This window comes from Corvus brachyrhynchos, unplaced genomic scaffold (assembly GCF_000691975.1).
Source record: "Corvus brachyrhynchos isolate BGI_N302 unplaced genomic scaffold, ASM69197v1 scaffold37, whole genome shotgun sequence".
Lineage (NCBI taxonomy): Eukaryota > Metazoa > Chordata > Aves > Passeriformes > Corvidae > Corvus > Corvus brachyrhynchos.
This window is the reverse complement of record NW_008239289.1, coordinates 2097400-2113293: the sequence shown is the minus strand read 5'-3', so window position 1 is coordinate 2113293 and position 15894 is coordinate 2097400. Positions and strand designations below refer to the sequence as shown.

General features: G+C 35.1%; 1 protein-coding gene across 2 annotated transcripts in view; it reads right to left on the bottom strand.

The window, feature by feature from the left end:
- Window positions 1-200: 200 nt before the first annotated feature.
- Window positions 201-15894, bottom strand: part of RASEF (RAS and EF-hand domain containing) — a 25290-nt gene continuing 9596 nt past the window's right edge. The window contains exons 9-16 of one of the 2 annotated variants that reach the window (XM_017740466.1): window positions 13343-13577; window positions 12176-12313; window positions 11940-12087; window positions 10947-11028; window positions 9425-9539; window positions 8505-8624; window positions 7426-7502; window positions 201-6348 (exon numbers count right to left, since the gene is read on the bottom strand). In XM_017740466.1, coding sequence (XP_017595955.1) covers window positions 6240-6348; window positions 7426-7502; window positions 8505-8624; window positions 9425-9539; window positions 10947-11028; window positions 11940-12087; window positions 12176-12313; window positions 13343-13577 — 1024 coding nt within the window. In that variant the 3' untranslated portion in view covers window positions 201-6239. The other variant, XM_017740465.1, reaches the window with a different exon arrangement.

The following is a 15894-nucleotide window of genomic DNA, read 5'->3' as shown; positions in this document are numbered from 1 at the left end:
TTCTGGGGAGCAGGAAAAATAAGCAACCCAATTATTTTCTCCATTCTTTTAAGGACTACAGCCTTGACTGTGTCTTTCCTTTGTTTCCTATTTTTAAGCAAGATTTTTTTAAATGCCTTTTTCAAAATGAAAGCAACAGCAAGTTCTTAGCAAATGTGTGATTATTGACAGAAAGTGTAAACGGAAAGCTACCAGGTGTGTATTTTTTCTTGCAGTAAGACCAGTTTTTATTGCTGCACATGTAATTTTCCTTGAATTACAACACTAGCTTATGAACAAGAATTCCTTGTTGACTATAGTATCAGTAAGAAGATATAGCCCTCAATGTAAGATTACAAAAATTGTTTCCAATTACATGTTGATAACATCAGGTGCTAAATGTTTCCGTTTCAACAATAATTTCTAATTTGTGCAAATAATAAAGAAAGCAAAACCATATTTTAATTCTTACTGGTTTTGTGGCCAGTGAAGAATAGGTTACAAAAATAAAAGGGAGAAATACCTAAAGAGGAAAACTAACATGAAGATTAAATTTGATGTCTTAGTATTTTTGTTTTCTAAAAGAAAGGAAATGGGGTTTTCATAGGGAAACACTCCTCACACCCATCCCATCCTTCCAGGGCTTATTACTCTGCTTTGGAAAGCAGCACACATTCATGCTTTAGCTCCAGATCCAAGCACTAATGAAGTCACGTAAGCTTAGAGTAACCGGTCTTGGTCTCATGCTAGTCCCGACGGACTCAATCTTGCAGGTGTTTTCCAACCTATAGGATCTGTGATTCCATGGCAACATTTAAATTGGCCAATTTTACCTGATGCAGATTTTAATTTGCATTTTGGGGCGTTTTCTGTCTTTGACATATGTACCCCTAAGTATTTTTTATTTGATGCCTAGAGCCCTATATCAAGCATATTTGCAGTAGGCTGGTTATTTTGGGCTACTTTTCTTTCTTACTTTACAAATACCATATGTTAGTGCTTAGAGACAGAGTGGCTAGAGCATCTCTGTAAAGAGGTACAGCAAGATTTATTTGGGAATCACAGCGAGGTACATCTCTCAGCTCAAAGCTGATGACTGTTCATTGAGGCTAAAAATTTGGAGGCAGCCAGATACCAGTGGTTGGTTGCATCACTCTTGCATGCAACTGGCTGCAGAAGTTGGTGAACTGTAACAACATTAAGCTGACAGGTCACAGATGCTACGCTGGACTGTTGCTCATAAGCATTGACAAAAAGAAAGTACACTGAAGAAAAATGGCTATTGAAGCATATTTCATTATGCAGTAATTTGTAATACAGGAAAGGTATCCATTTTAAGCATATATATACAAGCTTACAGCAAATGAAGTGATCAGTTGTTTTGAGGAGGAATAAGCTGCACTAACACCAGTTTTACCAGTAAACAATATAGAATTTTTAAAAACTTTTCACAATTTAGAACCTTATTTATAGAATATACACACTTTTATTAACAGATGAACACGCAATGGGGACAATTTCTTCCTCATACTAGTATGAAAATACATTTTACATACTTCCTTTTATATTCAGTGGTAAACCTCCACAGCTTGGTTTTATTTGTTACTCCACCACCTAATGACTAATTTCCTATTAGTCCAGCTATCCGAAGCCATAACCCAAGGAACAGAATTGTAGAAAAAGGACTTCTTTGTAGAAAGTCAGTAACACTTCATATATTGAGTCAGATTTTCTTTTACAGCAAGTTTTCTCAAAAAACAAGATAGTTTAAAAAAATTAATAATGATGAAGATTGATACTACCAGTCCTAAGGATACCAATAAGAAAGGATTAGGACTGATAGTAATACAGTGGAAGAGAAATAACAAAATAATTGGTGCTTTAAAAAGCTTCTCTAACCCATAAGTAGCCCAGACAGGGTTGGAGAGAGAGTATTACACACTATATCAAGTCTGGCAGAGGTAGTGGTAAAGGCCATTGAAACTGTACATGACTTATTGGTCAATTTTTATAATTTGCTAATACAGCTAGAAACTTCTTGGAAATATGTCTCTTTATAATATAATAAAATGCCATGACTATATGAATATATTTCTCCCTTTGGTTTATGAACTGGGGATTGTTGACTGCAGTATTTTTACCTAAAAAGCTACCCTACCATTGCTGTACAGCAGTGGATATAGGAAAAAAAAAGAAAGCCTCTTTAAAAGGATCTGTATATGGATTGCCTGCACTAGGCACAGAACCTATTACTTTATTTGGAGATCTGCATGTATGCACAGCTAAACAATGTTCCTTGCAGGAGCAGCCTATAGATATTTTCCTTAAAGTATGTTTTAACATCTTACACAGATTTATAACCGTAATTTTTTTTCCTAACAGAGGATTTTCTAGTCAATACAAAAGTAGTTACACAGAAAAATACTTAACCAATGTAAGGCCATAAGAGAACTTAGAAGCTGCAGCTAGTCTTATTAAGCCACTAATATGTCCTAAACAGGCACAAAGTGGTTACAAGAATTTACGTGATCAAAGCATTTTTGGAGCATGTCACAGAAATTATTGCCTCAGAAATGTGTAATACATTACAATTAAAAAGGGTCAAAACCACAAAATAATGTTTCCATGTCAACTGAATAAAAATAATTTATTTACAGATCATGAGGAAAAACATAGAAGACCTTTCCTTTTCAAATAAATACATGTATTAAGGGAACACTTCCACTAACTAAAAAAATAAATTTGTGCGATTAAATGAATAGTTCTTATGTATTAACTAAAAACCATAAAAACATTCAAAGGACAATAGTGCAACCATGTCAGAGCATAAAGCTGATGTTTGCCATTTTACTGTTTAGGCTGAAGACAAGGTAACCTTTTAAAGCAAAACAACAGAAAAATTTATGCATTCATTTTTTCCATGTATAAATACATGCTTTAATTTCTAGATTTAAATGTTTTTCCAAGTTCTTTTGCTTTAACATGAATTCAACATGGTACTATGCAAGCATTCAAGACATGATGGAGCTGACCATCACAGGACTTCTAAAACAAGTTCCAACTGAGCTATAGCTATATCCCCATTTAGTAGTGCTTTTTAAGTCATCTAGACGTTGATCATAAAATTACTCCAAGGTAAAACTTTGTTAACAGTTAACAATCTTCAACCCTGAATCTTATTTTAAAAACAACACTGTTTCAAATTAAAGTTGTTTTCCATAACACAAAAAAATTACAGAGCTTAATAAATGCATTCAGCTTTAATAATTTGGCTAAATAACATAAGATAGATTTTGGTCATTAAAATAAATTAAAAACAGAAGTACCTAAAACATCAGTGGCCTGTAGATAGGGAAAAACTGCTGTGAAGGCAGGTCCCTGAACTCACATCCTTCAACCAGCCTCTCTACAAGCATGGACATTCACATGGCACCCTCTGTATGATAAAAATATTAGATATGAAAGCAATTACTACACATGCACACATGCTGCTAATTCTGGGATGTGGAACCCACATTTGCAAGAGATACCCCTGATGCTGTTACACTGGTGGAGAGAAGGCCAAGGGAGATCTATGGACACTGAAAGGGGAGCCACCAAGATTGTAGTCAAACTCTTGTTAGTAGCAGGAGGTGATACTATGGGGGAAAATGGTCATAAATTTGTAGTCATTTGGGAAACTGAGGTTGGACATGAAGAGAAATATTTATCCAGAAAAAGAGGACAAGTATGAGAACATGCTTCCCAGAATGGTGGTAGTACCTCTGCCTTGGGTCATTTTCACAGGCTGGCTAGCCAAACCCACGGATAACCAAATATAGGGCTGGCAAAAGTCCGTCTCTGCTTGGGTCCTTGGAAGGTTGGACAAAACCACTTCCAGAAATCCTTCCTGCAAACAACTTTATGTGGTTCTCTGTATCCAGCAAAAACACTTCACTCATGCAGGTGTGTCAATAATGTTTAGGCAAACATTTCACCTCATTTACTGCAGGCCAAGACCACAGAACTGGTCAAACACAGTAGCTCAGGACACACACATAGAACACTGATCCCCAGTCTAGGCTCTCCAAGTTACTGAACGAGAAATGTTTTGGAATATAAGTAACAGCTTATAATCATGATCATCTCATCCCGAGAAAATGCAAATGTCTACATGTTGAAGGTTCACACTTCAGAAACCAAGCACTGGATCATCTTCCTCTCTTCTCCCTACAGCTGCAGGAAGAATTATCTGCAAACACATCCCAAATTAATTTTACTTCCATTCACTCACATGGACAGAGGGAAGGGTTCACACAAGAACACAGAATAGGCCCTCATCAGTGCAGTCAGTTAACCGTGGCTTTTCTTCTCAAAGAAGCTAACTGAAGCTATATATTTTTTTATAAAAAATAATATAGGGTTAACAGCAAACAGTATGTATGTGATCAGGCATATTCCTGATACACCTGAGCGTCCCGCGTTCTCTGCCACCTGCTCCACATAAGTCTGAGAACTACAGTGAGGCCTCCTGTACTGCTGTGTGAGAAGATGCTATAACCCTGTAATCTCCTACATGGAATTAGGTAGCATGTGAAGATTCTCTCAGTACTTAAAAAAAACCCCACCAAACATGTTTTGTCTTCTATGCGTGAACTACTACATAGTGAAATAAAATGTCTTATTTGTTCTGGCATTAGATTTCTCTCTCTTGTTAAAAATTTTTCTGATAATTACTTGAGGATTAGCTGCTCTGATTAGAGGTTTGAAAGGATGCCTAAAAACAATACTTTTCCTAGTTTAAACTTTTTTTTTTGTAAATTATGAACCATCCTGTTTTTCAGACCTCCACATTTTATACAAGAGGTAACACAGTACAGGCTATACAGTGTTCACATAGAGGGCTGATAAAATGCAGCAAGAGCTGCTAGTCATATGGGTTCTCCATCAGTTTATAAAACTTTATCCAAGTCTGATTTACTGAATTAGGCTTCAGCCTGGACATGTTTTATTAATGGGAACAGAGGAGACAACAGTTTGCTGGCTCTGAAAAGGTCCTATCCTATTTTGATCAAAGTCAGTGACCGCTAAAAGTAACTGGATTATGACTGCTAACTGTGTCCATAATTTTTTACTACACTATAGAACTCTTGGAGACTACTTTAAGCAGTAATAACTCAGTTTTTAGAGATGCTGACCCTAGTAAGTTTCTCAGAACTTTTCTAAAATCAGGTGAAGGAACTCTCATTAAGGTAAGTGGTTGCTGTTCATTCCAGGGTTCTCTTTTAATGAACTATTTATACAAAAGCTTGTGCATGTGCAGCAATTCTTTCACCTGCAGAACTGAAACTTCAAAAATGCATTAAAAAATATCCATTAAATCAGACTCCTATGTGCTATTACAATCCTTCAGAATCAATCCTATTACAATCTGAATGGAAGATATTTGAAAGACAAGGGAAAGATTACAACTCCTATCACTCTGTAATACCAATAATGATCTAGCCTCAATTTCAGCAATCCTACATATCACAGGTGTTACATTCTCTCTGGAATTTTGAACTGTAACAGTCCAGACAAATGTTTCTTTCACCTCTGAACTGTGTAGGATCAGGTGTAAAGTCTACTTCTCCTTTCTTAATCAAACCCCAACACTCAAAATGAAATACATTCTAACTAGCCAACTTTTGAGGAACTACACCAGAACGCCATCCCCCTGCCACTGTCTTCTCCTGACAGAGACCACTCTGGTTCCCCTGAACTTAGGGATTACTTGGACCTAGGCCACCTTTCAATGGTTTGGAGTTTTCTTATGAAATGTTTCATCAACATATACTTAAGGCTGTCAAAAACTAGACAAGCAGACACGATCAAAAAGAGATTAAATTAATTGAAGCTCTAATTTTTTCTTTACCTGTGAGTGATAGTGGATATTAGTAAGTTCTGTATGTAAGAAATACTGATGCCATAAAGAAACATGCAGGTAGAGACATTAATACATACTACAATATTGTATGCAGTGACTACTGTGGCATTGATTCTGAGCTCATTGCAATGAATTGTATTACTTAAGACAAGTGAAAACAGAGTCTATGAGGTGAAGCAATTTCACAAATTTGAACGAGTAGAAAGTAGAGTCTGGATTTTGAACACTATGTGTAATTTCTAAATATCCAAATGTATAAATCCATAATAAAAAGAAAACATTACTGAAATATTTCAGTTTGGTTTTTGGCTTTTTAAATGTACAAGTTATTTAGGTGAGGAAAATTATCTGTCATTTAAACATTGCAACAGTTTTTTGTGATCGCCGACTTTTTGACAGGTGCCCCAGCCAGGCTGGTTACTGATCTTGTATCATCTTGATTATCACTTCGTTTTCGCACCTCGCTGTAAAAAAAAAAAAGCAAACCACAACTGAACAAAAAATGTGCTCAATTATCATGTTTCTATTCATGTTCACGCTTCCATTTTTCCCACTATATGTCAAAGAGCTCATCACCATCTATCTATCATATGGCTAATACTATGGAGTTTAGCACAGAATCAACATGTCTCACAAGTTTCCAATTTGGGATCATATTTATATTTCTATGCAAATCATAGTGATAAAAACATAGTTTTTTAAATATCTAATAACTCCCCTGTGTTCTGATTTACCTTTCCTTTTCTTTTGAGAATTTTTTCCTACTTTAATATTTTACTATAGAAAAAGAGTATTTCATAGCTCTAAGTATAAAACCAAATAACTTCAGTTTCAAGTATAAATTTACTTGCATAGAAAAAAATGCACATTGTTGGATGCTTTTTATAAATGCACACTTAAAAGCTGTGTATGTATGACTGATTATGGATTACAGACCACTAGCCTTTCAAAATCATACTTTAACCAAAAATGGTTTGAAAAGGTAGTAGAACTGTAATATTTGGCTCACACATTATCACAGAAATGCCAGGGTGCTAAATGAACACAAACAGAATTTCTATCTTATAAATACTTTACAGAAGGGGACACCAAAGAAAATATGTGTAATTAGAGTGGTTGGTAATAAAACTGAATATATATTAATATGTGTGAAATAATTAAAAAATAATTACACATAGAATTATTACATTTCAAAATAAATTATGAAAGAGTTAGGAAAATAAATCCATGTAGGATTAAAATTAAAATTCATTCAGCGAACAGGTTTTAAAATTGCAGGCTCCATAACTGAATCCTAGTTTAAATATTAATTATTGAGATAGCTTTGTAACATTTTCAAGCAAAAATGTTACTTCATTAAACTGAGAATAAATCCCATCTTGCATTTATCTATAATGATTTAACAGAGTATTCTTTTAAATTTTTTTTAACATTGGTACAATTTTAAATCAATGTGTTTATCTTTGGATGTATATTCACACACAATGTCCTTTTTATAAAATATACTGTGTTTATGTGAAAACAGAAACACAGCTACTTACCGAGCAAGATGAAGAACTGCTTCTACAATATTAGATCCATCTTTAGCACTTGTTTCACAGAATAGCGCATTGTAAGTCTGTGAATAAAAACAAAATGTTAAGCTAACTGATCTGAGATGGTTCCCATGTGAACAGGTACATTTAATTACAAATTGTTTCCTGAATGAGAACACAGAAAATGATGACACCTTTAAATGAACAGGATTTCTTCTAGTGCTCTTCGTTGTCCAACATATTCTCTTTAGTACTGTGAAATAAAACAGTAATTGTTTTTTAATTATATCTGGTTTATATTCAGTATATTCTGAATTAATGAACTGAATAAAAAACATATTATAGGCTTAATGTCCAAATTCAATCTTCTTGTTCACAGGACTGCAAAATAGTAAGAGACTTTCCAGGATAGGTTACTTAACCTAACTTGCTAGCTACTCAAACTACAGCATCTGGTTATTCTAGGTTAATGAAAAACATCATTCCATAAGCAACAGACATGGTTTCTGCCCCAGTTTAATCCATAAATTCTGCAAGCACTCAGCCACTCAAGACCCTTAAGACTCTCCCTATTATTCTACAAAATACAGGATGTGTGCATCTTATCCCCCATATAAATACATGCAAAAAAACCTTGTCCACACTTCTATTTATAGCAAGAAGTCCTATTTTCTTTCTTTTTTCTTTCACATGTGGCAGGAATACAAGAGTCTCTTGAAGATGAAAATACTCCACCCAAAAGCTGGACATACATAAACCAGTCAATAGTGTGCTTCATATTTGAACTGGCAACTTCTGTTCAGCAGCAGAAAAATTCAGTCTTCTGCCCATCCACTTTTATACAAAAAAGACTGAGAAGTCTTTCACAGCCAATAATGAAGTTCAGCTCAGCAGACACTGAGATGTGATTTAACCCAGCAAACACAATCAAAACAGAGTAGTTTAATGAAAAGTATCCATGAATCCTCATTATTTGACTTGGACAAATGACCAGAAAATTACTTTTGTTTACTAGTTTTTCACAAGGTTTTCAGCTTAAAATTCCTAAGACCATTTTATATTAACGAGGTACACTTGGACCTTACCATAGCCAGCTTTTCTCCATAGTTTATAGAGACACATTTTTGCCCTTGTTCTGTAACAGTTTGACGGAGATCAGCCTTGTTTCCCACCATCATAATTGGAATATTCTCATGAGTTGCATCCTATAAAGAGAATTTTATTTCCTTATTGCTCGAACACTCAGAATACAAAGAAGTGGCTATCATCATCACGTCACACCACTTTCCTTTCCACGAAGTCGTGCACACTAGTAGAAAAAATTTACAAATTATGAAAGCTATGCCAAGAAGTTCTTCAATTCCCATAAGCCCTGTTTCTCAAAAAGGAATTTAATTTGTTAAGTTAATCTAATGGAATTGGTTACTGCATCCAAATGCTGTATGACAAAATCACTATGGGAAAAGTAACCAACTCCTATACCATGACAAAAAGAAAACACTGTCACAGAAGATGAACTAAATATTTTGCTTGCCACTTTCCCTCCTATTAAGCACCTCCAGCATGAGAGAAAAACCCCTTGCACTAAATGTAAATTCCTATTCAAATAAACAAACAAGAAGTACAAGTAGAAAGAAATACTGAAAATTTCACTTGAACTATAGCTGATTTACAGAATCTAATATATTGGTTTAAAATGCAAAGACTCCAAGGAACGCTCAAGTCATCCACAAACAGGTATCTGAAATGTGCTGCCACATTCATTTCAAAAGGAAGTGAACGGGAAGAGTGTCATTGCACAACACCCTTTAACACAAAAAGATGTATTAGACTGAACTCTAACTGAGTATGTCAGGATACCTTTAGGACTTCCATGTAGCCTTTATTTCTGTGACAGACTGCTGTCTGGATAATTACAACTTACGGACAATAAAATTTTATAAGTAATAAGGCTAACACTGCAATGAAACATAGTTTATGAGTTGTATATATTTAAGGGTCTTACCTCAATCATATCCACCCATTCTCTCACATTAATAAAGCTTTTTTCACACGTTACATCATATAGTAGTAAGACACCATCTGCTCTTCTGAAGTATGATTTAGCAATACTTCGAAATCTTTCAGAAAAAAATAAAAGATTTGCATAAGGCCACATTATCAAAAAATAGTTCAGTTTAACATCACTAAGAACACAGCACTATTTAATTTCACTACTGAGTACAATTCTCTCCATGTAACGCTATGAGTTCTTGAAAACTGCTGGTGCTGGTCTACAAATGCTCCTTAAGGATCAACAGGATTCTGTCCTAAACAACAATCAGTATTTTGTATACCAAAACAATCTACAGTGTATCTATTACAGCTAATCTATTCTCAAATTGTGCCAGGGGAGGTTTAGATTAGAAAATAGCAAAAATTTCTTCTCTGAAAGGCTGGTTGGGCATTGGAATGAGCTGTGCACGGAAGTGACAGAATCTCCATTCCTGGAAGTGTTCAACAGGCATGTGTGCATGTGGCACTTTAGAAGTATACACAGCAGTACTAGGTTAAAAGTTGGACCCCACAAGCTTAGAGGTCTTTTCCAACCTTAATGGTTCTATGATTCTATGATCCACCCACACATAACTTCCTAAACTGATTGGCTTACTTTACCTCCTTTGAAAAAGACAGGAAACCAGTAAAATTATACCAGGACTTGTTGATCAACTACAGTCATCTTTGTCATGAACTTTATACAATCTGTTTAACCAAGTACAGTAACTAGGTATTTACATTGGATATTAAAATATCCTTTACAAATTTATTCTGTGGGAGGAAACTGTTTGGACCCTGACCTACATACAGCCCAACACAAATCTTGGTCAATGAACATACGAAACTGACTTCCATGGCACTAGATCAACCTCCTAACAAGCCTTAAAAGCTGTCAGTAAAGAAGTAATGGCTCTCAAGTAAAGATGTCATAGGATTTTGAGGAAACTTTACACAGTAATTTGAAGAATCTTGGATATACATTCAGCAATCTATAAAGATACTTCTGGCAAAATTCTAAGGTCTTTGGAAAGAAGTTTTTATATACCAAATACAATGCAAATCAGGACCAGGATTTTCAAGGAAAGAATAGGAGACAGCGAGGAAGGGAAGGGCAGGGAATCTCTAAGAAAAAACCTGCTTAAAAATACAGGTGTGTAAGAACAAAGAAAGCTAGAGACTAAAAACAGAAGCAACCATGTGCATCTACTCCATCGTTTTGCATTGACAAAGAGGGACACATGGATTTAATTAATTAATCCTGTGGTGAACCTCAGCTACTTCTTTCTATGGAGAGAAAAGATTACCTCAAGCATCACCAAAGCTAACACAAAAGCATTCCACCTGTCTTGAGGTCTCAGCAGAGAAAAATTGCATCTGTTTATAGACATTTACATATGGACAATTGATAGGTTTTTTCAGCTAGGTGAAAAAAGGCAAATGACTTTTACAAACAAAAGGGTTCAAATTAGTAAGTGCAGAGGATCACTAACCTCTCCTGCCCAGCTGTGTCCCACAGTTGTAGCACTGTAGGTTCTCCATCAACAATTAGCCTTTTCATTTGAAAATCCACACCTGGAAAGAATCATGTATATAGTTTAACAAAACCCATCAATAATCTTTTAAAAACTGCAGAAAATTAAAAGGTAGTGGCTATAAACAACAGTTTTTCAAAAATTCATCTCTTTTAATAGGTTATAAGATTTCAGTCAGTCATGCACATACTTCTGAACTGCAATAATCCCCTGAATGTATTTCTTTTCCCAGAAGAATTGATATGAATTGCATTCTGAACAACAAATAAGATCTCCCTCTGCTTTATTGTGCTAAACAGTTTTTAAAAAGAAGTGAAAGTGTTTTATAAAAGACTTTATTTCAAATACCAAGGAAGAAAAAGACAAATTAGAATGAAAATCCTGACTCAGAGGCAATAAAACACATATATAAGTATGATTTGACTGGAAGACAAATTCAGTCTTTGAAATTGTTAAGAAGTTTGTTAACTGACAACTATACTAATATACACAAGAAGTCAGTCAGAAATCCTTCTAGCTGTATTTAAACCAAAGCTTCAATAACACTTTGAAGAAATGGCAACAAAAAATAGTATGAAAGACATCAAAGGATAGAATGAAATACTAAGGAAAGATGGAGTGTTGAGAAAACAAGAAAGCAATGAAAAATGCAAGAAAGTTCATACACACACAAAGTTCCTTACACTGGCATTCCTTTTCTGGTGCTTTATGGTGTTCAGAAAGCATTTGCTTTGTAAAGAAAAACTAAATTAGACCAGTATCCTACTGTCCACTACAAACAGCTGTTATTACTAAGCTTTAGTACTCAATTAGATCTCACATCCTAAGAAAACCATGTGTGTATATCCAGGAAATCTTAGCAAGCAATCACAAAAGTAAGCTTTTCACCCACTTCACTGCAAAATAACAAGGACATTCATTTGAATATTTTAAGAAGAACACCAACTATACCCAGAGTTGCACTGGTATTGCCTCGAAATTCATTCTTGCAAAGTCTCATAAGGAAACTGGATTTTCCCACAGCTGCATCTCCAGCAAGAACTATCTTGTAAGCCTTCTCTGAACTGGGGTATTTTGGAGTGCATTCATTTGCATCTGACTGAAAATAAAAAGAATCCCTCTGTAACAACTCATAAAAAAAACCCCTGTATGATTCTTTTCCAATTTTCCCCTGAAGAACTGGTTACCTCAGGGGTGAGAGCAGATATGTACTTCCTTGTTGAAGCAACTGAGCCGCTTCGACTAACTGGTCGTGAGGGCTTCCAGTTGAAAACTGCAGTGCTGTTAGCAGGACTGTACACTTCTTCATCCCTGATCTCTGGAACCTGAAAGTATGAGTTAGTTCTCTGATGAGAAAAGTATGCTTTTTTGGAAAGGGACAGCTAAAACTGATTAAAACATTTTAAAAGTTTGGATTAAACAGAGATAAATTACCAGAAACAGCTGTGCAATTCTAATCAAAATACTGTGATTATTCTGTTCTTATTCATTTTTGCTGTTCACTATAATCTACATTTTGTCTTTTAACATGTTTACTGTTCAGCATCCATTCTTTCAGTACTCTAATAGAGCAAATTAATTTCTGTATGAAAATTTCAAATTAAAACACAGTCACAATAAACAATTGTGACAATACTTTATTTCAAAGCTTATTTTTTGCTAACATTAAAAACTTCCCCAAAGACATGACTCTCTATGCTACTGCTACTCAAGCTAAATTAAGTAGAGCACAGCTGTAATCAACACTACTCCTAGCAAAGTCTCCACAAAGTTACTAATGCCTACTAAATGCACAAGAAATGGTTTGCCTTAAAAAACCCCCATATTCTACTGTGCTCGATACTAATTTTGCTATATAGTCCTCAGTAACTCTTTCAATGTTACTAACAATAAACGGACACAGTAACACCTTCTTAGATTTTTAAATTCTCCGAGATTTAGCCTAAGTCAATGTGTGCACTAACAGTATTCTATCTCATACATGCTTTTTTCCTCCAGTGGCACAGCGCAATAAGAGGTCATGAATGGAAGCTTATTTTACTTCCATCTGCTTTTTTATCATTAGAAAGTGAGATTCTTTCTGCATACAGTTTAACAACCTTCAAAAACCATGTAAACTTCAAAAATGAAGTTATTACCTCAAAAATGTATCAAAAAATGTAAAAACAAGAAAGAGTACTAAATATTTTTACATTCTCCAAAACATTTTCACTAATTTCATTTAAATGCATATGACCCAAATATTTACTTTTAACCGGCCTGTGGACAAAGATCCACTTTATTTTAAAAACAGGAAGCTAATTTTGTCTCCAATCAAATGTCTTTCTCAGAGAAGAAGTAAATCTGGCACTTACATCGGTATCAGAAGCATCACCACCAAAGCCTTCTTGCATACACTGTGACCTTTGAAAAGTCCTTTGATGTCTGTATTCCACTTCTGAATCATACTCATTTGAATCTCTCAGGGTAGACAAACCACTGTCAAAACAGCTCTCAGGTAAGCTGTCAACTTCACAGTTTATCCTCTGCATAGGATCACAAAGGGCTAAAGAATCATAATCTTCATCAACACAAGACGAATAAGATGACCTAAAAAGAAAATGTTGGAGGGGGAGAAAAGAATTATTCCATACAATGAATTCCAATAATAAATAATTGTTCTTCCCAACAAAATCTGAGCCCTTCTGGAACAGTAAATTCTTGGAAATGCTAATTTTAAGTTTAAGACTTATGCCAATCCCTATCTTGCCTTTATAAAGAATTTCTTTCTCAAGCATATGTCTTGGGATGCTCAGATTAAATTATTTAATCTATGTTACTGATGATGACTTTCCAAGTCTCAGTAATTATGACTGTTAATGTTAATTAAAAAAAGCCTATCTAAAAAAACATTCAGAAAGTGATGTACTACAAAGACATAAAAAGAAGAAAATTATATACAATGGTTTAGCTAATTTTGGCCTATTCTAAGACATAAAACAACCTTAACATACTGTACCTCATTTAAATGAATGCATTTGCTCACAAAGGCACACATGCCAATAAGGAACAGCTATAAATATAGAAGAGGGAGTAGTCAAGTTCAGGAGATCAGTAAGGTGGAAGAAGTTACTGAAAAATTTTCTTATACTCTGGTAGGCAAACCTAAAACCTAAAATTTTACACAGAATTCCTCTCTTTTCCCTCAACCTTCCTTCAAAAATCTTTTTTTTTTTCATTCTGGATGATATAGTATATAAAAGTACTTTAAAGAATGCTGCAATGCCAGTATGGCTTACAGAAAAAAAAAAGGGTTTATTTTTGTAAATAAAACCACAGAAAAGAAAGGTTAATAGAGTGAGTCTTAAAATAACTAATCTTATAAAAAACTTTGCAGCAGCCACAATCATTATCATGCTCCTGCAGCAAGACAGGGACAGGCACCAACTAAAGTGAGGCACTAAAGGTCTCCAAGTGATAGCAGAGAAGAGAGGGTCTGGCTTAGCCCTGTTGGAAATGGATGAGATGCACTGGACTGCTAAAACAGACAAGATGAACATCACTCCTTGTAAAAACAGCTTGGTCCCAAGGGGCTCCCCATGTGATGGCTCAACTCAGGAGAGTACACTGGCGAAAATCACCAAATTATGAAGTTGTTATGAGTCGAATTCCTCCCTGCAATCGGCCAAATGGCAGTGGCATTATTGTCCCATGCAATAACCTTCAGAACCACCTAATTTATACCCTTTCAGGCTAATGAATAATGACATGAATGCATGTGATCTTTGCTGTAGAATACCAAAGCATACATGCTCTTTGGATTCATGCACCTACCGGCCTATACCAAATCACTGAAATACTGAGGAAGAGTGCATGCTATAACAAAGTTAAGCTTGTCAGGCATTTCCTGAAATAAAGCTCTTTAGTAGGCAATTTTCAACTTCACTGAACCATGAATTCAATGCTGGGAATTTCGTATACGCTTAAAGCAAGTTAGACCAAGATGAATCTTACAGATAAAAAAAAGAAAAATTGTACTTTTTACCACAAATTGCTTAAAACATGTTAGTATGCAAACCAATACCTCTTAATGCTGATCTGATGTCAGGAGACAAAGTACTGAAAACAAACAGGTTTTGGGGCATTCACATCTTTTTCTGTCTTTTGATACTCTCAAGTTATATCTGTTAAGATTAAGCTTTATTCCTACCACATAAACTTTCTTCTAAAGTAGCTTGTATTTCTCACTTTTGTGGAAATGCAAGGATTGCACCATGTGGCAGGTCCTAATAAATATTCATAAAGAATGACATCACTAAGCCTCCAGAGAGGTTTTAGTTACTTCCTCAGAAAATTACTCAACGTAATATGCAACTCAGAGTGGATGCCGCTAAAATTTTGCAGAGGGTCCAACACCAGGGAATTGGGTTTATGTGCATTCAGAAGAAGGAAACAGCTTGTGACAAGCAAACCTTTACAGCCAGCAAACACATCTCCCATGGAAACAGCAGAATAAGAGTGACACCACTGAATGAGTATTACGAGTATGAAGCAGAAGTCGATTTAATCCCTATTCAAGATATTGTTCTCTCTGGCAAAATGTAAAATACAGAATACTAAGAACTCTATCAGAGATCTCTCTATGGCTTGGAGTACCACTAAAATAAAAAGAAGACAAAATAATCCATCGATTGAGTAGGGACACACATTTTTGCTGACAGATCTAATTGTTTAAAAAACCAAGTATGAAGGAATAGCATGACTGATAGCATTTGAGACTGGCTCCAATACCCAGTGTCTTCAGTGAGTCTCTGAAATGATCAGAGGAAGTTCTGATCGATGATCTATATCCAGTAAGTACAAAAATAAATACCTCTGACCATTTAACACTTGCATTTAGATAACTTCCTATTTTTGTACTCTTTCC